At 40.2% G+C, this 24,059-nt stretch overlaps 1 long non-coding RNA gene and 1 gene segment (V, D, J or C); one reads left to right on the forward strand and one right to left on the reverse strand.

The window, feature by feature from the left end:
- The first annotated feature begins 336 nt into the window (after positions 1-336).
- Positions 337-3,898, forward strand: LOC125310986. The segment is given in 2 exon segments: positions 337-412; positions 3,513-3,898. Coding segments are annotated over 2 exon segments (462 nt in total).
- A 15,310-nt stretch (positions 3,899-19,208) lies between these two features.
- Positions 19,209-19,872, reverse strand: LOC125310898. Its single transcript, XR_007196381.1, has 2 exons — positions 19,837-19,872; positions 19,209-19,326 (listed from the first exon to the last, which is right to left on the reverse strand). It is a non-coding gene; the product is annotated as an uncharacterized LOC125310898 (long non-coding RNA).
- Positions 19,873-24,059: the final 4,187 nt, after the last annotated feature.

Consider the following 24,059-nt stretch of genomic DNA (forward strand, 5'->3'; position numbering starts at 1 on the left):
TCAACACGACCAATCCCCTCCAGTCCCCCCAAGATTGTGCTTTATGGCTAGTTGTTAACCCCCCCTCACCATCACCTCACACCCTCATCTCACCGTAAATCTGCCAAGTCGAGGAGGAGAATGGCGGCGTTATCTTCGGCCACAGGAGCCCATTTCCCTTTGCTGTGTTTAAAATGTTTATTCCGGGCATTCCTTCCACCTGCTTGCTCTCCAGTGTGCATCTCTATCCAAAAAAGCCTGATGTCCGTCTTTCTTTCTCTCTCTCGTTCTTTCCTCTTTCTTTCGTTTTCTTTTCTTTCCGTTTGTCCTGCTGGACTGCACAACACAGCGGTAAGAATGGGAATGTGCCTCGACCAAATCCTTCCGGTGATTCGAGAGCCACTGGTCAGGATTTTAGTACCGTGCCTGAGCTGTTGGTTGAACCAGTGGATGTTAAAAAACATGACTAGTTTGATGGTTAGATTATCATAACTCTTTAAACCCTGGACAGACCACTCTCTTATACATTTTTCGCCACTGATACCAATGTGGAAGACTGGTGATGTCATGGATCAATACTAGTCAAGGACATGTTCTGGTATTTCACTTTATTATACACCTTGAGATTAGATGGGGAAAGTGGCAGCCCCATAAAGAAATGTTGGTCATCCATTCTACATCAGATGAGCTATGTTAGATGTTACAGAAATGCAAATCTTATTTTGCCACAAGACTTACTGTCATGTTCTGGGTTCAATATTTAATAAAAGAATAATTACCATTTTGGCCTGCAATTTTGTTACACTAATGCACTCTAATTTTCCACCTAAATATTTATGGCCTGAAATAAATTACATTGTGACATTTGCGCTATAGTGACATTTCCCTCATAGATTTCTATACCATAATGCAAACAGGATTGATTTTAAGCCATATTCATATCATAATTAAGAGGGCAGGGATATAATTAGCTAATCACTCTAGGGTTGATTATATGGGCATTTAAAGGTGAGTGGATAGGAAATTTTGTTTGGTCCACGGTGCTTTCCCTATGACAATTAATGGTGCATAAAATGTTGTCTCACTTGGCTGCTCTCTTGTCTCAGTGTCATACTGAAACAGCAGAGACTGAAGCCTTACCCTTCTACACCATACTGGTTACCATCTAAGCATCTTTCAAAAACAGTGGCCTTCTAGAAACATAATTAAATTGGAGACACTACATGTATACAGTTGTGGCTGAAATTGTTGTTCCCCTTCCACGAAAAAACAAAAAAACCTTGTTTTCTTTTAAATAATTTGAAACTGACAAAAGTAATTGAAATTCATCACTGTTTATTCCATGTTTAATGAAAATTCACAGAATATTTTATATATACCATATATATTTATACATAAAAACAAAATGATGGTGCCCCTCACCTAATAGTGTGTTGCACAAAGTTTAGAGGCAATCACTTCTGTAGCTCTGAATGAGACGTCTGCATGTCAGTTTAATCCACTCTTCCTGAGAAAAGTGCTCCAAAATGTTCTGATAGCCTTTACCTTCAACATGATTCTGCTCTGATCCCCTCAGGTAACTCTGATTTGTTTTAGCCCATGTTCATTTGGTGCACACAATATGATGTCAAACTGTAAAGATACTTTCCCACTTTTCAATAGGGCAGATGACTGAATACAAATACATCTGAGATACTAATTAAGGTGTTAGCTATAAACATCACTAAAGTCATTCATATTTTTGGGGGTGTATCTGAAGTAATCTGAAGGCTAATGTCATAATTTCAGCCCTGACTGTACCTAACCTTACAACCTATTCTGCTTAATAGTTTATCAATGTATAATTTACATAAACACAACAATGCAGACTTCCCAAACCCAGGAACCCACCCAGAAACACTGACTTTTATTTGGAAGCTGTCCTTCTCTTGGGATTGTGGGGAGTTTCCTGGATGCCTTGCAAGTTGCACAATTCTCTCAGCAACAGTCACTTATGTAGCAGCAGTGATTAGCATACGGTAATGTTTATTACCATGAGGGACCTCTGGAGCTCACTCCCACCACAAAATATCATCCCGGCGGTAATAACGAACCATGATGAGCCTCAAAATAGAACAGTATCTCCCCAGGCAGTTGGTAGAAATGGCCTGTTGTGAAATATGTGCCTTCCGTCATGACGCCCACGCTTCCTCCAGTCACCTGCCCCCGGAATCTCGCTCTCACACTGAACCAGTTTACAGACAACCATTAAAGCCCCCCCCACACACACACACACACACACACACACTAATTAAATGCGCTTCTAGATAGATGTGCTCTTTGGAAAAGGACAGGCATAAATCAGGCTGAGGACTTCTCCCGCTGAGGAGAGTTTTCCTACAGACCTGTGTGAAAATAATTATTTGTCTACTAGTGTCTAGCATCAGTCCTTTTACATTTTAATGTCTTAGTATTGGGACGACTATTTTGCTCACTAATATAGAGTAATATTATTGGGTAATAATTTCAGTATGTTAGTACTGGGTTGACTATTGCTCACCTAAACTTCTTCAGGGCTCCTGTTCATAAAAGCATATGAGTTTATTAATGTCTTGGATGATTCTGTTATTAGTCAGATGATTATTGGGCATTCATAAAACATAAAAAATGACATCAGCTGCATGACAGAACCATGAGAACATTCAGCGATAATAATGTATGGTGTCATTTCATGCTATTTTCCATGTATCTTATTTGAAGAAAATGTATATTGATTGATTTTGAAATACAGTTGTAGAGCATTGATGTGCATTTTTTTCATAATCATCTTAAAATTGTTGTAAATACTGAAGTTGATATTGTGCAGCCACTAACTTAAATGCAGTAACCAAAGGTTACCAATGGAGAGCAGACAATAGAGACATGTATAAACAGTCTTACTGCAATATGCACAAACTATGGATTTATTGTTACATTCATACTGAATGTTATTTGAACTTTGTATGTTGTGTAAATGTAAAATAGCTATTCAGAGTCAGACTGACCAGCTCCTTTTTTGTTACACATGGCTGAGAATATTTGCATAGGAAGCCCATTTTCATAAAGCACATGGTCTAAAATCTGCAAGGCCAGTGGTTTGGAACAAGGAGACGACCTCAGACAGCCATAGCCACAGCAGAACTTTAAATAACTGAAATGTTGTCAGTCACCATCTCTGCCTGGATAATGATCCTCTGGAGTCATGGCAAAATGTTTTTGAATGCATAGCAGAGATGAGATCTTGTTGTTAACTATTTTGTTTGTTTCCCTATCTTATTTTTTGTGCTCTTCATATTCAGATGTATTTATATTGAATTGTGAGTTTATGATTCATGGCTTATTGTGATAATTTATTCATGATTTATTGTGATATTTGGTAAGTTAACAAATGAAAAAAAAACAGACCTCTAAATGTGCCGTTTAATTAACAAAGCCTTTAATTAAATTTTTTTTTTTCAATCCATCAACTTAACTCTTGTTTCAAATTCATGTTGTATGTCTTGCTTCCTCTCCAGGTTCCAGTGGATCTGTAGTTTTGACTCAGTCCCCGGACATTCAGTCTGTCCAACCTGGCGCTACGGTATCCATCACCTGCACAGCCAGCAGCTCTGTGTACTGTTCGACCCATCAGGTGGAGGAGCTCTCCTGGTACCAGCAGAGAGACAGCAGTGCTCCCACTCTCCTGGTCTCCAAAGTCAGTTCCCTGCAGGCTGGCGTGCCCACTCGTTACAGCGGGAAAGGCAACGGGCTGACCTACACTCTGATCATCAGCTCCGTGCAGATAGATGATGCTGCCGTGTACAGACTGCGCACAGGCCATTCACACAGTGGTAAAGAGCTGTACAAAAACCCCCCTCAACCAGAGGGCATGCGACAGCTGGAGGCCTATATGAGGAGATGAGGAGGTAAGGGTTGAGACCATTTTTTTTTTCAGAAAGATTAATATGGCTGCCATTTATTTCATTATTTTCATTGTTCATTTTTATCCAATGTATATATTCATAATACAATTAGAAGTGTGAGACTTTTTGTTATCTATTTGTCTTTGTAGTATTTGTAGTGTTAAGTGCGCTTTGACTATTGGGTATAACTACTGTTAAAAGTGCTATTAAATGGAAATTAAAATGGAAATCCTTGCTGAAATCATAATGATATTCAGGGCTCTATAAGGAACTTTCATCATATAAACAAACTCCTGAAACTTGTCAGTTACTTTCAACATATAGCTACTACATTAAACATAAAACATTTGCAAGGATATACATATGGAAGACTACATGGGCCCTATTAAGGAGGAATTATTTACTATCGGTCTGATATCCTGGAATATTTGTTCAGGCTCTTTTTGATGCCATGGAGCGACGGTGGACTTTGGGCCTCTGCACAACAGTTTTGGATGTAAGTTTACTTTCCACTTCAATATATTCCTTCACATTTTCATCAGATTTTTATATATTGTGCACCACATTATTGACTTGTATGAAATGTGTTTGCTCGTTAGCACGTCACAACTTGCAATAGATTCAGATTCAGTCTATAGGTCTAATAATAACACATAAGTAAAACAGAAAGTTTATGCAATACAGTATGTGTGGTAATCAATATTTAATATGATTTTCTGTGAGAATTTTCAATATTTGGTTGTTACTTTTAAAGCAAAACTTGTCTGACTTAAATGCACTGGACACAGAGTTTTTGTATAGCCACTAACAGGATTTGTATCATGGTGGTACACATTTGGAAAAGTTGCTAGAGTTGAAGTTGGATGTAAGTCTTTGTCACATGTACATAGACAAGTACTATGTTAATAGTAGTGAGCTGTACATATTTACCTATGTTATTTAGTTTTGTGAGCTGTACATATTTACCTATGTTATTTAGTTTTGTGAGCTGTACATATTTACCTATGTTATTTAGTTTTGTGAGCTGTACATATTTACCTATGTTATTTAGTTTTGTGAGCTGTACATATTTACCTATGTTATTTAGTTTTGTGAGCTGTACATATTTACCTATGTTATTTCTACTTGCATGTTTTCTTTAAGTGTTAAGGATTGTGATTGTTTTGTTTTGTTGTTGTTTCGCTGTTTGTTGTAATCTTATGTATAATCTTATATTATTGTTGTAGGCCTACCCTAGGCAATTAACTTTGAAATACTTCAGATATTTGAGTTCATAATTCTAATTACTACAAATAACATTTTCTGTAATAATAGTTCTGGTAAAATTGTGCATCATACAATATGAATTAGCAAGGAATCTAGGGGCAGATGAATTGATTGGTACTGACATTTGCCCTTCATTTTCTCAGTATATTAGTGCCTCCTATTTAATGATGTGAAAGCACATTAGCAATATTTGAACATGATAAGCTAATACAGACTGCTTTGTGCGTTTAAAGTGCTTACTGCGTCACTCTGAATATATTTGTTTGTAATAATATAATATGTCCTTACAAACACATCAGTTGGCATTATCAAGTAATGTGTATGAGTGCATTTCTTGTAATCCTCTACTCTTGACAATCGTTCATCCGTATTTTTCTTATTGTTATATTTTTTGTAAATAAATATTTTTGAATTTATGCTCCGCAGTTACTTTCCGTTTTTGGCCATCTCCTATCTTTTGCTCATGTCCCACAAAACCCCTAGGCTGGGACGTGACACCAACATCTTTATCAGCCTAGTGTGAGCATTTAGCCACATGAGGCTGATAAAGAATAGAGGCTTTTCATTTCCTGGGTACCACTGCCCCTCCATGCTGGCCCCCTCAAATGCTGGGAGACTGAAAGCAGTTATCGCAGAATAACATGGCAACCATTGTGCCCAAGATTACGACATTTCTATGGTATGTTGGTCTCAAGTCAGCCCATAACCACTCATTTGTGGTGTTGTCACGGTTAGCTGGGAAGAGCTGGACCGAAGCGCGAGGCAAGGCCACACGAGCTTGGAGCAAAGGGGAGTCTTTAATAGCACTTAGCAAACCACGTGTAACACACGACATGAAACAACTAATAACCGACGAAGACAGAGGGTTTAAATACACAGGGGTAACAGGGCACAGGTGGACAATGAACAAGAGACAGGTGGAAACCATAATTAAGCTAACAGACTAATGAGTATCAGGTGAGGGGCGGGGACACAAGCATAAGCAACAGACACATGGCAAAACAAAGGAACACATGGAACAGGACACAGGAAGTAAACAAGAGGAGCAGACATGATGGAAAAACACTAAACAGGGAAAACAGAACAGGGACGGACCCTTACAGGTGTAGTGCCACCTAGTGAATCACCTAGTGAAGTCAATCATATCATAGATATTGCTTATTACACATTGTAGTAGACAACTGGATGTGAATATTTCTTTTCTTCTAATTTTCCCTTCCTACCCAAAACATCTGGGGGGCCATATTAAACCTGAAACCTAATCTGTCCCCCGGGCCTTATGCTTGACACCCCTGCTCTAGACACATACCCTGGAAATCCAGAGTTCTTATGAGAGCACAATGGAATTGTCTCTGCGAGACACTCTGGCAATGAGCAATGATGCATGTTACTTTTTCCCCTTGCATTCCGGGGGACCAGCTAAACTGATGAAGACAGCGCTGCAACGTTTGAGGACAGTACACATTGGTCGTAGTGTTATCCGATTGCGTCGAAGTTCGAAATCATTCAGAGTAAACATGGTCTAGTGTTATCCAATTGCGTGCAGTGAGATTTTTAAGTGCATGCTTGTTGCCGCCCCTCGAGTTGGGCCATTACATTGTTCGTGGCCAGACCCTTAATCTTTCTAGATTACCAGGGTCTGGATTTTCCAGGCTACTAGACACACACCAAGTTTTGTGAATTTTGTTTTGAAATTTGCCATGTTTACACCTGGCCCCATTTGCTCACATCTCCATAAGTTTAATTTGGCTTATTCAATAACACATCAGAATCAACCAAAACTATTTTGCAGTATCTTGTGATATGAAGGTTCAAAGTTAATGGAATTTGATATGCTGCATCGCTACTACATCCATTAGATACACGTCAAACAATTGCATCCAAAGGGGGCACTACAACTGACATATTTCAAGCTTCTAGATAATATTTCTATGCTATGATCCCCGTTTGTGGATTTGGGCATGTGCATCTTCATGAAAACAGCTTGGAAGCAGCTTCTAGTGTGCAGACTTTACATTTACACACATGCACATACAGTACACACACACATGCAGATAGTATACACAGACACATATATTGCGCACACGCACACACAGTTACAATGGCAGAGTACAGAAGTTTATACACTGACACTCATCAATCTAAACGTACAGCACAGTGATGTGTAATATGAGCACCGCATAATGGCAAAGTGTACATGTGCAATATGGATACAGATGAATATTTGGGAGTATACAGAATTCAGCAGCCAAACACCCACACACTCCCACACATACACGGACACACAAATGCCTGCACATACATACATACATACATACATACATACATACATACATATATACATACATACAGACACACACACACACACACACACACACACAAATGCCGCACACAGGTGCATACATACACAAAGGTATACACACACACACACACACAGACACACTGGCAAACTGTGGACAAAATCTATTTATACCACAAAGCAGTTTGTAATATCATAATGGAAGAAGTGTATAATGCGGATACAGAAGTATACTTGGGTGTCACCAAAGGATACTTTGTCCGTTGTTGGAGATTTATCATTGTGAGCTAGTGCACACAAGTTTTTGACCATGTAGAGAATATTAGGATGAGTGTGGCTTTAGAACACATATTGTATATTTTTGTACAAAACTTGACTATTTTGTGGAATATATATATATATAATATTATACAGTATATCTGAGTTTCAACAATAATTGAGCAACTATCAGGAGAGCATGTAAAGAGTTGCAGGGCTTGGGGATGGAGAGAGATGGTGTGATTTATTGTCTTCGGACAGTACATTCAGCACCATGTGGCGGCCATGTTATACACTGCTATGTGCGGTGCATCAACCTGTTTGAGGTGTGACCAAATGTGGCAGACCCACCCAATACTCTTGTGTTACCCTTTCTTCAGCAAATAATGACTAGTAGTTACATAACACTTAATCATACACAACCTCCATCACATAAGACTATAGAAGGAGTGTCTCTTGTGTATACTGATTTATTGGCCCTCTAAAAGTACAATGGGCATCTCACATATAATTGATGCATAATTAATTGGTTGGTTGACTTGTTATCAAGAATGCTTGTGCTTAGATAGGCAAGGGAAGGATATGATTTGATTTCCACTTGCTTTCTAACAGGCTAGCTTTAAAAAAAAAACTAAAAAAAAAACGGGATTTGTGTGTCTTTTAATTTTGTCAATGTATGTGCTCCTCTAGAATTAAGCCGATAGCTAAATTGACATTGTTACATTTAGACACATATTATTCTAAATACACCCAGAAAACAAAGGACAGAACTATGATTCAACATTTTTTTAATTAGCATATATTGACACCTCTTTTCACCTATACTTAGAAACTCAGCACACAGGACCTTGCCTTGATTATCAGTTAAAAAATATTGATTAAGCGATAAAGGCATTGTTTCTATCCCTGATACGACTGTGTGCTACCACACAAAAGGGATATATATATAAGGGCACAGAGCAAGGTCTGGAGGAGAGATTATATCCCGGTCTTCGGAGCAAAATGATGTCCAAAACCTGTGTAACCTGTGTATTTCTGTTGTCCGTCTGCCTGACAGGTAGGTTTGATAAGTAGTTTTCCCAAAACTGTGACTATTTAAGAGTTTTGATGTGTACACTTTGGATAATGGAAGACGGGATTTAATTGTGTTACAGGAGCTACTGGCAGCGAGAAACCATGTGAGTCCAGCCAAGGGCAGTCACTGGACATCATGCAATTGTGCTGTGTTCTATTAAGCAGTGCCAAAAATATGTTTGTTTCAAATCAAACTGCATATTGATTGATGGTGGTGGTGATGGTGTGTGTGTGTGTGTGTGTGTGTGTGTGTGTCAGATATAATTTAAAAACTGTGTTAATGTGTTGTTTTAAAACAGATGGACCCGAGTCGTTACACATCTCAGGGGCCGATGTGATCACAGAAGGAATCAAGAGCACTTTTGAGTGTTCTGCCAAATGCTACCCAAACTGCACGTACACCTGGAATGTGGATGGGGAGATAGTACATGGCAGTGGGCTTGATTTGACTGCATTAGACTCAATGTCACAAGTCCTCAACTGTGTGGCTACGAATCCAGCCACGGGAGAGAGTGCCAGTATTAACAAGACGGTGCAAGTGGCAGGTACGGAGGCTTGTGATGGATGGGTGGCTTGGGTGCTTTTATGAGAGACGACGAAGCTCATGCTGAGAATGGAAGAGCAAAGGGCCACGCACATGAGTGCTGGATTACTTAGATTACATTATTCAATGCATCAAATGCTTGACCTCTTTTGAAAGCTCAGACCCTGTAGATTCTTACGGTAAAGTCATATGCTATTTGAAACAAGCAGGGATGGATTACTGCACGGGCCTACCAGGCCCATGAACCCAAGGGGTTAGGGGCCCTGAAGCCCAAGCCATTGCATGGAATCATTGCCTCAATATCAACAAACAGGATGTAGGCTATGTATCTGATTGAATTTAGTATTGTCCATCCCCAAAATGCACCAGAATACAGGAAATCACATCAAACAAATTAAAAAATTTCTGGGGGAGGACCCCCAACCCCACCCCCTCCCTCATATGCGACAATTAGTGGGGGACCCGAAGGTTTGTTCACTTTGTGAACATGCTCATATGTGTCAATCCAACATCGGTAATGGACAAAAGTTTTTCTAAACAAATTTTTCTAATTCATTGGTTTTGTATGAGCTGGATTATACATCTATCAAATGTATTATGAATAAAACAACATGGATAGTCCATTACTATAGGTTCTTACTGACATTTCAAGGTCATTTATGCTGGGTTGGGAAAGCCTATTGCCATCCATGTTCAACCAAGAATGAAAGGTACAGAGATAGGCCTACCAAGTCACATTTGTATCACTATGGTGCTTCGTGATATGGTGCATATAATTAATGTACAGAATGGGGGTGGAGGGGGGCACTGTAACAAAACCCCTCGCAGGGAATAATGAGACTATAGCTATATATATATATATATAGCTATAGCTACTTATCTGATAACTACTAAAACTATATCAACTTTTTCCACTAACAAGATTGCACTGTCAATACTAACCCTTAATCATGTTTCTGGAGCACTAATGAGGAGCATTTGTATTCTTTTCAGAGGGCCCTTTAAATGTCAGCATCACAGCACCTGAAATGCTGGTGAGTGGAGTTGAGTCTACATTTGTCTGCTCTGCTGTTTGCTTCCCGTCCTGTAATTACAGCTGGTACATTGATGAGCAAACATGGAAAGACTCCAGTAAACTACATTACATGACACCAGCTGAGAGCAGATCAGAAACTGTGATTTGTAAGGCACAGAACTCCTTATCTGGCCTGTTTATGGAATCCATCCATACTGTTTTGGTGGCACGTAAGTAACATATTTCAATAAGTAATATGTAATTACATTATTATTATTATTGATTGGTGATAATAACAACAACATCAACAACAATAACAACAACAATGATAAATATAGCTGCAAGCAGCAATGTGGGGGCCAAGCAGTAGGCCGGAGAAACCACGGCAACTCAATGCTGTTAGCTCAATGCTGCAATCAGACATATGGCCATAAGCTGTCAGAGCAAGTTTCATGTCTAGCACGTTAAAAAATACAAGCCAACTTGCATTTTTGCTATTTGCAGCGATCCTAGAGGTCAAAGGTCACCAAATACTAAGTCCTTATACTAAGTTTGGTTTTGATAGATACTATGGTGGCTGAGATATGAGCTCACTTCCTGTTTGGCGGCTTCACCACCAATTGTGATTGGCTGCTACAAACGCTTCCGTCAATTGTTACAGAAATCAATGCACTGTCAAGGCATGGTCTGAGGATTGTCTGTGCCAATTTTGGTGAGGATCAGATTAAATTTGTGACCTAGGGGAAATTTGTTAGTGTTTTTGATTAAATCCAATATGGCGGCCGAATCAATTATGTTGATGTCATAAGTTGCCATCTGTCGACATAAAGATGTTCCAGAGTATTACCAGACACCATTAGTACATTGTAATTCTAAGCACAACAGCAGCTACAGGCCAAAAAGCATGTTTCTGAATTACAGTGCCCCCTAGAGGTCAAAGGTCACCACATTTCTTGAGTGTCCTCCTGATGGGGTCATAAGTCCACCTACCAAGTTTGGTTGTGATAACTGCAAGGGTTGCTGAGATATGAGCTCACTTCCTGTTTGGCGGCTTCGCCGCAAATTTCGATTGGCTGTTACGGGACAACGGTAATAGTTCCGAAGACGAAAATCACATGCTGAATGAGGCTTGGTCTGAAGATGATCTGTGTCAAATTTGGTGGGAATCAGAGAAACAATGTGACCCCTGATACATTTAATGGCGGTTGAAATGAATCATGGGACTGTCCCCAATCAGTGTGCCAAATTTCACAAATTTTTACCAGACGGTTCTATGGGCTGCCATAGACTTCAATGGCAGAGGAAAGATGAATAATAAGAATATGTAGAAACACAATAGGTGCCTTCACAGCTTCGCTGCTTGGCCCCCGATAATAATAAGTATAGTATAGTATATATACTCTTTTGATCCCGTGAGGGAAATTTGGTCTCTGCATTTATGCCAATCCGTGAATTAGTGAAACACACTCAGCACACAATGAACACAGTGAGGTGAAGCACACACTAATCCCGGCGCAGTGAGCTGCCTGCAACAACAGCGGCGCTCGGGGAGCAGTGAGGGGTTAGGTGCCTTGCTCAAGGGCACTTCAACCGTGCCTACTGGTTGGGGTTCGAACCGGCAACCCTCCGGTTACAAGTCCGAAGCGCTAACCAGTAGGCCACTGCTAAGGGGCTCAATATGTAATTTCAGTATAATATTTTTTCAAATTAAATCAAACATGACGAAAGACTTCATTGCAATGACAGATAGTCATTAAATATTCAGTAGGCTATCAATACTTTTATTTTTAATGGGCAAACTCTCCCATGTGTGTAAGGGTGCGTAAGCATAAAAAAGTGTGCAACTAAGCACTTTTCAGCCTGCACGCATTCTGCCCTTCACGTAAGTCTGTCATTTATGCGCCATGAAGCCAGTTACGCACTTTGGCAGAGCTACTCCAAAATCTAGGTGTTTCTTATGTATACAACTCTTGCGCGCATTCTGCCACTGACTTCAACACCTTTCCAGCTCCGCACGTCTGAGTGCTGTATTAAGGTTGAGCGCCACCAGGTGAAATAGCATATTGCTCAATGTCGGCAGTGTCTGTGTCAGTCTACTGCTTTGTTAGCGTAGATAAAATGATATTTTGAGAAGCAGCTGCCATTGAAACCTTCTTTCTCAACAGTGAGTTTTATATTTTGAATCTACATACCTCAAGCACGTCTTGACACTTTATATAAACAAAGAGCAAAAGTGAAATTTCACAATTTCAAAGTCAATTCTTTGTTAGGCTATGTGATGGCACACCATGTAGGCCATTCGCTATTCAGTTCACTTACGTTTTCAAAATCAAAGACTGGTTTGTGTTCTTTCTGGATTTCAAATGGCATTAAGTATAACTGAAAAGCGTAACTGAACGCGTAACTGAAAAGTGTGCAACTGGAAGCGCGTAAACAATGGCTTACATACGATTTACTCGCAAATGGGAGAATCCTGCTCTAAGGGTTTAAACCACCTACTGCTTCCATGTCAGTATATGGTTCTACCATGCTGAGTTTAAATCACTGAAAATTACAAATGCACCACAAAATGAAAAGGCTAAGAGACACTGTTGGTGTCTCTGTTTATAACACAAGAAATCAGATTATTAGGTATTTCCTCTATTTGGTAAAGCAGCTTGATCTTCACGTGATTGATGTTCTTCAGAGGGGCCTCAGGAAGCAATCATTAGAGGACCATCATCTGTGATGGTAGGGGACACAGTCACCTACTATTGCTTTGCTGACTGCAATCCTGCATGCAACATCACATGGCGTTTCGAAGGGAAAACCTTGACCGGCGACCCAGTGTCTGTGTCGATTCTCCAACGAGAGGAGGTGGTGCTGGGCAACAAGCTGGACGTCAGTGTGGAGAACTTCTTTGAAACACAGCTACTGGAGTGTACCGCTGTCAACGTTCTGTCTGGCAAGTCTGATAGCATCACCAAGGTTCTTAATGTGACTGGTAAGGAACAACGCACAATTTCTGTGCACTGTTTAAAACCTTTTAACAGCTTTTTAGTTTGTACAACAGTGACAATGGGTTCAGCACTGGATAATACCTGAGCTGCTCACGTGAATCAATAAAACAATCTTTCTTCCTCTCCTCCACCAGATACAATTGCTGTTCAGTCCAGCACTGCAGCGCAGCCAATAGCAAAGAGCTCCTACTCTCTGCAGTGTGTTGGAGCAGAGGAAGGGTCTGATATTCAGTGGACCAAAAATGGGGAAGCATTGTCTACAACTGACGGAGTCCAGCTTTCTGATAATAATGTTGTCCTCGTATTTGATCCACTCCGTCAATCGCACACGGGCGTATATCAGTGTGTTGTTGAAGAGCAAGGGAAAACCATCCCTGGAATCCCATATGAGTTGAATGTCATCTGTGAGTACATTGGAATGCATGATGTGGTTGTAATGACAAGTCCAGTGGTGTATTTTTGGTCAGATGTTGTATTCCAAGGGTTGTATTACATTGTTGTTATTGTTGTACGTCACTTTGGACAAAAGTGTCTGTGAAGAAACATAAATATAAACATATTCCATGTGTGCATTGTGTTTTATAGATGGGCCAGAAACTGCTGCAATGACTATCTTCGGTGGAAATCTAATTAATAAGAAGTTGATCAATGACCTTCTCCTTCTCCCTGGATCATCTGCAACATTCACCTGCTCATCTGAATGCTACCCAGCATGTACCTACGAGTGGACTTTGGGGGGGGGAGTTGTATCCACAGATGCCACTTTCTCGATCAGCTCAGCAAGTGTGGCTGATGAGGGTGTTCTACTCTGTACGGCCTCCAATCCAGAAGATCATACTGTGCCTATAAGCTTTGCCTTTGCTTCTGTGCTCATTGAGCTGATTGGTGAGTTGGCTAACCTCCATGAAGCATTTTACCACTCCTACAATTATGTCTTCTGATAAGAAAAATGCTTTGAGAAATGGGTGTGTAAAAGTCGCCTAGATAACACATTATTATATTCATGAAGCATATCATTCAGCCTTGTACTTGAGAGAAACTGTGATAATGAATGTACTGTAATCATTGTTGCATGTAATGCAATTAACTGTTTAGGAGTAGATGCTTGCAGACACTCATAATAATCCTCATTCCGTGCAGATGGCCCAAAGAATGTCACTATCACTGGACCAAACTCAGTACAAGTAGGGGTGAAGGCCACTTTTGAGTGTTCAGCTGTCTGCACCCCACCTTGTTTCTACACATGGGAGGTCTATGGGAGAACACTGCATGGCAGTGAGGTGGACCTCACCATCAGTAAATATGTGGCCACTGAAACCCTGATATGCAAAGCGGAGAATACATTCACTGAAAAGGCCATTACTGCAAATGCAATAATTGACGTTACAGGTAATACAGTTTCTTTATGAAGCTTAAAATGTTTTAACTTTGATTGTTTTGTTTAATACATGTATATGTTTTCCGTTTCTGTCTTCTGCAGATCCTGACCTGAGGTGTGGCTGTTAAATTCTGATTTGTTGCTGAAATAAAAATAAATGGTTGTTTTAACAGTGCTTCATTTAAATTAGAGATTGTTAAAAGTACATTTGTATTGTAGTCAAACATCTAAACTTCAAATAGTAATGGTTCTTCCTTGCAAAACAGCTGTATAACTGTATATATACATTAATATAGTAATATATTATGCATTTCACTGAAAAAATAAATGTATTTTTCTTGTATATTTCCAAATTATTACACACACACAAGCATACTTATATCTAAAATGAACCATGAATAAATTATATCAATAACTTACAATACCCATTGTAATACATTAAAATAAGGTTCATAGAGATCCTGCACTCTAAACTTCTCCTTACAGTGCCTCCGACTACATCCTAGTCTTTTGGACAGCTCTATCTTGGCGATCAGAAACAGGTGGTCAGAGGCACAAAGTTTATAGACATTAAAGGTGTGGCCAGTCCATGTTCAGTAATTTAATGGCGTGATTTTGTGATCAAACGCTGGGCGCCGGGTTCAAAAGGGTTGTTCTTATGTTTCTTAATCAGTCATGGGTGTGTTTTGGGCGTAACATCCTTTCAACCAATGAGAATGACATCTGTTATTCCCTTTAACAGCAAGCAGCGCAACTTCAAACAGCGCATCTGTATTTTGATAGTCCGCGGCGCATTTGAAGGAATCCGCTTGCACGTGAGACTGTATGGAACAGGGATTCCACTAAACCTTGCTTTACTAAAACCTGTTTGTGACTAGCAGAGTATAGCCTACATGCATCTGCACTCACCTTATTAGAACTCATAGGCAAAGTGAAACTAACTAACTTACCCCAATACAGTTCGAATGACTGAATAAAAATCCTAAGGATATTTATCCTGCACAAGAGTTGCTGCTTACATCTCGTGATAGTGCGTCTTTGCCTATGCTTCATATGCACTTTTCACTATAGACCAGGGTTTTCTTGGTCAGTGGCATAATGATTTTTAGAGAGTGTAATAAGATTCTTGGATCATGCAGCAGAACACACCTTAGGGTACGTTCAGACTAAGCGTCTTTTTCGCAGCTGCCAGCGTCCGTTTTACATTATAATCCTATGGAGTAGACTGTGTTTTCAAAAAAGTCATCGGCTTCTTTTAAAACACGACTGCAACCATCTTTTTCTGCATCTCAGAAGTTGAAAATATTCAACTTCTAGCAGAAAAACGCCATACGTCATGCTGCCTTTTTTACAGCTGACCAATCACAAGCAGATTGCCGAGACCTGTGGTTTCCCATGACAACAAGTAAAAAATGGAGAAGGTGACAGAACACTGGTCGAGAGACTTGTTTTAGTGTCTGAGCATAGGGAATTGTTTGACATGACTTCACAAGTTTACCATAACATACCAAAAGCAATAGCCAGCCCCAATTATTTCTTCCGTGATATTTTGTATCCACACCTAACATTAGTCACTTCCGGACGCTTTTTTGGAACAAGAGCGCTGGCAGATTTTTTTCCAAACTGGAAACGCGGTCTGCATAACTTCTTTTGTCAGAAAAAGACGCTAAGTCTGAACATACCCTTATGTTGTTAATTGCCACACCCCTGGGCGCAAGGTTTAATAAAAGTGTTGCACATGGCGAAAAAATACTTCTTTATTGAGTTGCGCTCCACAGACGAACGACGTCTAGCTCTAACGTCTAGCTCAGGTCAATCCAAACTTTTTTCATCTGTTGTTCCTCATTGGTGGAACTCTCTACCAGTCCCTACTAGAGCAGGGACATCCCTCTCCATCTTCAAAAAACTCCTGAAGACCCAGCTCTTCAGAGAACATCTACTCTCGTAGCACTACTTACAACTAGTCTTGCTGATCCTAGCACTTATCACCTGACTAGAACTGACTCTCGATTGTTTAAAAAACAGCTCTCACTGAATGTGTCAGCCAAATGTAATGTAATGTAATGTAATGTAATGAGTGTAAGATAATAAGCCTTGCGTCCCGCTTTGCACCACCTTGTGCCGGGTGCACAATAGGGCCCTTAGTACCTTTCCTACATAAACGTACCAGCTGTAGAACAAAACACAAATAAGGGACTGTTCGTTATTTATAAACGGGGCCACTGGAGGGATTTTGAGTGCTTTAATCAAAAGTTGCATGACCCTCCACTGTCTGCAAGATAATTTTCAATGACCCTCCAACAGCATATTCAAAAAAGACATGACCCTCCCCAGCCATTTGTCGAAACCTTCTGCCCACACTCTTAAGCGCTAAGAAAACACATCGACTTACGCTATCGTCCTAAAGTCAACCTCTGCTTTCTGATCTTACACATCACACTTCACCAAGATGGTGGCCATTTCAGTAGATCTACTCACTAACATTGTTGTGGAAACACAATAAGCATGGAAACTAAATGCACACTTCCTGCAACTGCATAGCCTACTTGAAAAGTTACTCCTCTAGTAAGTATTCACATGAAATAAAACAATAAAACATTGAGACCATTCAACAAAGCACACTGGGTAATAACAAATTTAACACATGTTGCTATGGACTTGTTGCTATGGACTCGTCTCTAGGCTTCCTCAGTCATTGTAAAGCTGCCGAAGCTGAACATTATCCAAAACTCAATTTCTCAGACGAGTGTCAATTTGGGAGCTTGCTACACTCCTTCCTTCTCAAATGACTTGAAAAGGCCGTTTGCACAATTTCACAAATAATCACAGGGACCGAACATGCCAACTTTTCCCAGGTTTATCATTTTAACTTTTTCCCGCTGTCTTGCCGTTTTAATATTTTCCCGTAGAATATCCCATATTAGGCCTACTGTAATATTCTCATAACATTAGTCCTGCATTCTGGCCTGTCTCTGTGTTGTCCTGTTGTTACCCCTTGCCCTTCCAGTGAAACAGATGTATTCAAATAATCGTTTTGCTTGCTTGAATGCAAACTCAGAGTGATGTTAACCTAGGCCTATTTAAGTTAACAATGTGGTTGTCGTGAGAGCACGATTCATTGGCGCTTGCAGTGTTCGGCCGTAAGCTTTGTCTACGTGCGCACCTGCCAGGCTACTCAGCTACGAGTAGACAAAGAATTCCCCCTGTAAATTCACTCCAAGTTGGCCTACCATAACGTAACTCTACACTGTAGACCAGCCATCACCAAATGGCGGACCCCGGTCCGAGTCCGGACCGTGACGTGATCCTATCCGGACCCAGACCATAATAGCCTAATTTAGATTTTCACGTAAGATTTCAAAGCTGCGCTAAATGTTTCGTTGGTTAGGATAACAGCATTTACTTCAGGAGCTTCAGGAACCATCATTTTGCTTGCTGCTACTCAGCTAGTGAAATCTGTGAAGTCTGATAAAGTCGAGTCAGTGAGTACCGACTTTAGTAGCCTACTATGGAGAAGAGACTGATAGCCTGAAACGAGCGAGGAGAGGAGAAGGGACGAGAAACAATCAGATGGATATCTAAGTTAACGATAAGTAAGTTATTTTCAAATCATCGATTGCTCAAAGAGGAGAAAGCTAGACAGCGAGTACAGAGCTTTATATAACGATACTGGGGCAATACCACGCAAAACTGTCACGTTAACGCCAACTAAATATGGTGACAGTTTTGCGCGTAATTGCCCTGTACCTCCCCAGATAGCAAAATGTATTTGGCCCGGATCCGGCCCAGATCCACCTTCAGATCTGGGCCGGATTACAAAACGGACCTGGGCGGTGTCTTTTGGCACAACGGGCCAATACCGTTCCGCATCCGTTTTCATGATCTGGCCCAGCTCTGAACCGGATGTGTTTTTTATTTGGCGGATCCGGGCCAAATGTGCAAATTATCGTCATGATCTGGGCCAGATCCGGACCAGATAAGTGTTTAGTGGCGATTTGCGGCCTTATTTGGGCCAAATGTGCACTTTATCATAATGATCTGGGCCAGATGAGGTTCGATAAGTGTTCGATTGGCGATGCGGCCCTTATTTGGGCCAAATGTGCACTTTATCATAATGATCTGGGCCAGATCCAGATCAGATGAGTATTCGATAGTGCCGATTATGGCCCTTATTTGGGCCAAATGCGGACCAGCTCATTTTACGCCTGGCACCCATTTGTACTATATAGTCAATGTCACTAACAAATCAAGGAGTTACAGTATTTGTTCAGAATTTCAAGCTTTAAAAGTTAAGATTGTCAAATGTATAAAGGATTACTAATAAAGCTTTTTAAACAGTAACATCCAATACCCCTAGTTGAACTCAGTAGCCAGTAGTTTGATCATGTATATTGAGTGTTAAATTATCAACATCTTGGAATAAATTATCTAAAAATCAAAACCTTGTACTAATGTATTTCAGAAAAGAAGCACAAATTCAAAATTTTACTTACTTTATTAAATTTCATTTATCACACACACTTTCCCTCTCAATTTATTACACACACATATGTAGCATGCACTGGGTGGTGGGTGGATCTTGTCCTTACTGCCCCTGTTGAGACAAGAAAGGCAAATCAGCACACATGACAATCCTTGGCTAATGCTTCCTTTACAAAAATGACATTACTCAACATTATCAAGATAGTTAATGATTTGAGTTGAATTTGAGAATGAATGATTTGTGATGCAGTGTGTAATGCTTCCACTAGATTGGAAATGTAAAAATCTTGTTTGAGAAAGATGACAAGTCTTAGTCTTGGAACAAGAAAATTTGAAAAATGTGAAAATGGAGGGTACAAATTAGAAGACAAAGTGGAACGTCTATTTCTATCCCTGTTCAAACAATTTAAGCAAAAAAAACAGCGTTCCACATTCAGTTTTTAGAGAGACAGTTATCTTTGATTATGAGTGCATCACCGGGACTCGAATTTCCAAATGACGATTGTCCGTCATACCTAATCCAGAAGTTTAATCCTGATAACACCTTTATGTAATATATTTTGGTTTTGAGTTTTAAATGTCAGAAACATAGGCTAAACAGTGCTACAAGACTTACACTTACCTTACTGAAAGGCAGGATTGCAGACAGGGCACGCCAATTCACACCAGTCACGCCACCTCAACGCCGGTCCTGGGGCTGAAGACAGACATTTTATTAAATATCTTTTATTTTATATCCTTTATATTTTTCTGAATGACTGATATTTATGACAGCACACTTTATGCAGATTAGCCTATAGCCTAGGCCTACTATTTTTTATTACAACTCTACCTCTTTAATTCAGCTGTCTGGTTGAAGCCTGGAAATGTTGTAAACAAAGTAGCATAGTTGGCTAGTTTAGCCTATCATAGTCTACTGATTGGACTGTTCAGTTTCCCCATGTGTGTTGAAGTTTCAAGATAATACTTGTTCTCCTTGGGACAGGCCCTTTTGGGAAACGTTGGTATTGAGATGATCAGTCAACTTCAATGCAAGAGTTTTAAACAAATATGTGCAGCAATGATAGCTAATGATGCTAAGCGGATTTAATAGTAATTTAGCTAGTCGTCTTCTATGCGTCCTTGCTTTCACGATTGTGAATGTTTTATTTAAGTCGCGCGTGTTCATTGAGCAGTTGAGGGAGGGAGAGGGAGGGAGCGCGAGAGAGAACGGGGCAAGGAGAGGGGGTTTACTTATATAATGTTTGGTAAAGTTGCACACATAGTCTACAATGAAAGCAAGGAGAGGTATGAAATTATTATTTATTTATTTGTTTTTGGACAACGTAGACTACCGATAAGTAAAGCGGGAGATGTGGGTTGCTTTTGCGCCGTGTATGCTGCAAAGCAGTGCGTGAAACACTAGAAAGGGTGTGTCGCGATTCTGCCTTTTCACACCGCGACACAGTATCGTGGATATGAATGTCGCGATTTCGGGCTCGAATCGTATATCGTTACAGCCCTACTGATAACACCTTTATGTAATATATTTTGTTTTTTGAGGAAATATCAGAAACATAGGCTAAACAGTGTTACAAGACTTACACTTACTGAAAGGCGGGATTGCAGACAGGGCACGCCGAATTCACGCCACCTCAACGCCTCGGTCCTGGGGCTGAAGAGACTGGGGAGGAGGGAGAAGGCATGATTCATTCCATACTTGGATACCCGTCTGACAGTATAAAATCGTTATTTTAACATACTAACACGTATCTCACAACATAAATAACTTCGCCAACATCCCAATTGTTCCATTGTTAGGGACCTGAAACCGGTCTATACGGCTCTGTACATTTTCATGGTGGAATACGTCGAATAAGTCGACTAATCGCTGCAGCACTACAAAGAATCTGTCACTGTTTATGTTATAACTAGATTGTAACTCTGTAAAGTGTTTTCCATTGCTGCCGCTTCAGTTTTCTCAACCACGATTACCCGAAGTTTGAAAATGCTCCCCTCCCGCTATGTAGTCAAGATGGCGCACGCTGAGGGCGAAAGATTCTAGAGTGAAATATGTATCCAGCGTTCCACGTTCAGCTTTTAGAGAGACCGTTATCTTTGATTACGAGTGCACCATCGGGGATTCGAATTTCCAAATGACGATTGTCCGTCGTACAAACGAGAATTTTAATCCCTGATAACACCTTTATGTAATATATTTTGGTTTTTGAATTTTAAATGTCAGAAACATAGGCTAAACAGTGCTACAAGACTGATCACTTACCTTACTGAAAGGGAGGGATTGCAGACAGGGGCAGCGCGCCAGTCACGCCACCTGAACGCCTCAGTCCTGGGGCTGAAGAGACGGGGCGGAGGGGAGAAGGCATGATTCATTTGATACTTGGATACACGCCTAGACTGCTAACTGTATAAAATCATTATTTTAACATACAAACACGTATCTCACTACATAGAACACATCTCAATTATTTTCTGGCTTACAGAGGATGCGGTAGCGTTAAGGAATCAGGCTAGCATGCTAGCCTGGAAATTGTGAGTTAAAATCTCAGCCTAAGTTGCTCTAAGGGAGACTAGCCCTGAAGAAACAAGTAAATTGACCAAATTAAGTCGCCCCGATAAAAAGCGTTGCTAAATTAATTTGTACATGGCTAAAATTAACATTTCATTAACCCTTGCTTACCCCAAAAAGCTAACGTTAGCTAATTGTCCAAGATCAGTTTAAAGTAGCGTAAACGTCAACAGGATCCATTAACATTATATGAAAGCAAAAATAATGTATTTCATTCTAATATAGTTGAAGCAAATAGGCTTACCTGAAACAAATCAAACGAACTCTTCTTTTCACTAGCTCTTGTGTTCACCAACCGCCTCCGTTAACGTCTAACTCAGCTCTGGCTGCAGTAAGGCAGTCGACAAAATCGTTAGAACTAAAAAATTAAGCTTGCGTTTCACGACGGCTGGCAGATCAGTTGTGACTGTGCTTCCCGCCCCCTGGTGTCTGATCCGGGTCAATGTCTCCATCACGACAGTAAAACAGAGGTGACAGTTACATGGATTTGCCAGTTTGAAGGCGGAGTCTGTCCGGAGTCTACTGCTATCTGGGTCTTCTATATATTGTAACAATTTGATAGCGACACACACAGTTGTCCAATCAAATGGTTTATTAGCTGAGAAAGAGAGCAGGGACACAGACACAGAACACAATACACACGGAGCAGGTCAAGTACACACACACACTACACATACAGGGGAGGAAGCAGCCCCCCACACAAAAAGGATCACACACGAGGGAGAACTAAAAGGGAAACATGTTACAATAAAGACGCTAACATTACACTCAAAACCAGAGGTGGAAAGTAACGAAATACATTTACTCACGTTACTGTATTGAGTAGTTTTTCTGTGTATTTTGTATTTTTTTTAAGTAGTTTATAAAATCGGTATTTTAAATTTTACTTGATTACATTTTGAGTGAAGTATTGTACTTCTCTACATCAAAAATCCCATCCATTACTTGAGTAAAAAAAAAGACTAACGAAAACGGAAAGGGAGAGAAAAAAATCGCGGCCTAAACCACTAGCCTAGTGATAATGATCAGCATGTAGCCTACAACAGGACATGAATCAAGCTGGCGCCATGCAGTCTTTCTGAAAGTGATGGAGACTGGATCACGAAATGCATCAGATTAGCCTAACCTATGAAAGTGTATTTTCCCCTATTCCAATCGGTTGTCTCAGTTAGTTTTAGCACTAATGATTGCGGAGATATTTAAGCAAACACCATGGGATTTCGTGTTTTGACGTTTGTGCTCACCTTTATTTGGAAAGAAGTTTATTAGCAGTTGTTTCCCCTCATTTTGATGTCTCTCTTTTTCCTGTTTTGGCCTTTGTTTTTAGTAACCTGACTTGGCTTTCTTGGAGAAAGACATTGCACCAGCAGCAAAACAATTAGCATTCCACTAGCGATGCTCAACTAAATAAACAAAAGATAGACTACCTTATGAATCGTGCAGGCGGACTAAACCATTTAGCTCTTTAGCAAGGGAGAGTGAGAGTGACCTTACACAGTTTTCACTATGTTTTGTATACAAAATCCAGTCAGTCAAACTTTAAATTTCGTCTGACATTCATTTTGACATTTAATTTGGAAGTTAAAATATTCAGGTAAAATAAATATATGGTGGAAATAAGTATTGAACGCTTATTTTTTTCCAGTAATTAGCCTAAACTTCCTAGCCTGAGGAGCCAGACCCACATTAAAATGTAGGGTCTGGGCACTCACGGTTCGCAGTGCTCAGTCCAAGGGGCGGGATAATCGGTTGTCTTTCAAATTCCCTCTGCACGCAATAGGACAGCGCTGAGTCCCATGCGTTTTCCTACCAGCAGAGCTAGTTGGCTAGTTCAAACTTTTGCCAACTTAAAACAAGCTTAACTCGTGTCACACTGTTGGCCAACAGCAACATCCATCTTCTTTGTTTTCAAGTAGCAGGGAATTCAAGCCAAACCGTTGCAACTCTGACATCAATCATTATGTTAAGCCCGCCTAACGACTCTATACACGATTTGATTGGCCTGATAGAAGTTTAATTTTTCGAGCTCACAAGCCAACGCTCACTAGACTAGCCCTGGAAGCAAATGTAATTTGCTGCCGCTAGTTTGCGTCTAGATTTCTAGGCTATAAACTTCCAGTAAGTCTTTTCGAAATTTTCACCACACTATATTAACACACATATAAAAAATCCAAACATAAGAGTTTTGTGTATTAAATTGGAATGACAGAAAAAAAGGATTGAACGTGCCTACTGAAATTTCTTCAATACTTTGTGGAAAAGCCTTTGTTTGTAAA

The sequence above is a fragment of the Alosa alosa genome, chromosome 17 (assembly GCF_017589495.1).
Source record: "Alosa alosa isolate M-15738 ecotype Scorff River chromosome 17, AALO_Geno_1.1, whole genome shotgun sequence".
Taxonomy (NCBI): Eukaryota; Metazoa; Chordata; class Actinopteri; order Clupeiformes; family Clupeidae; genus Alosa; species Alosa alosa.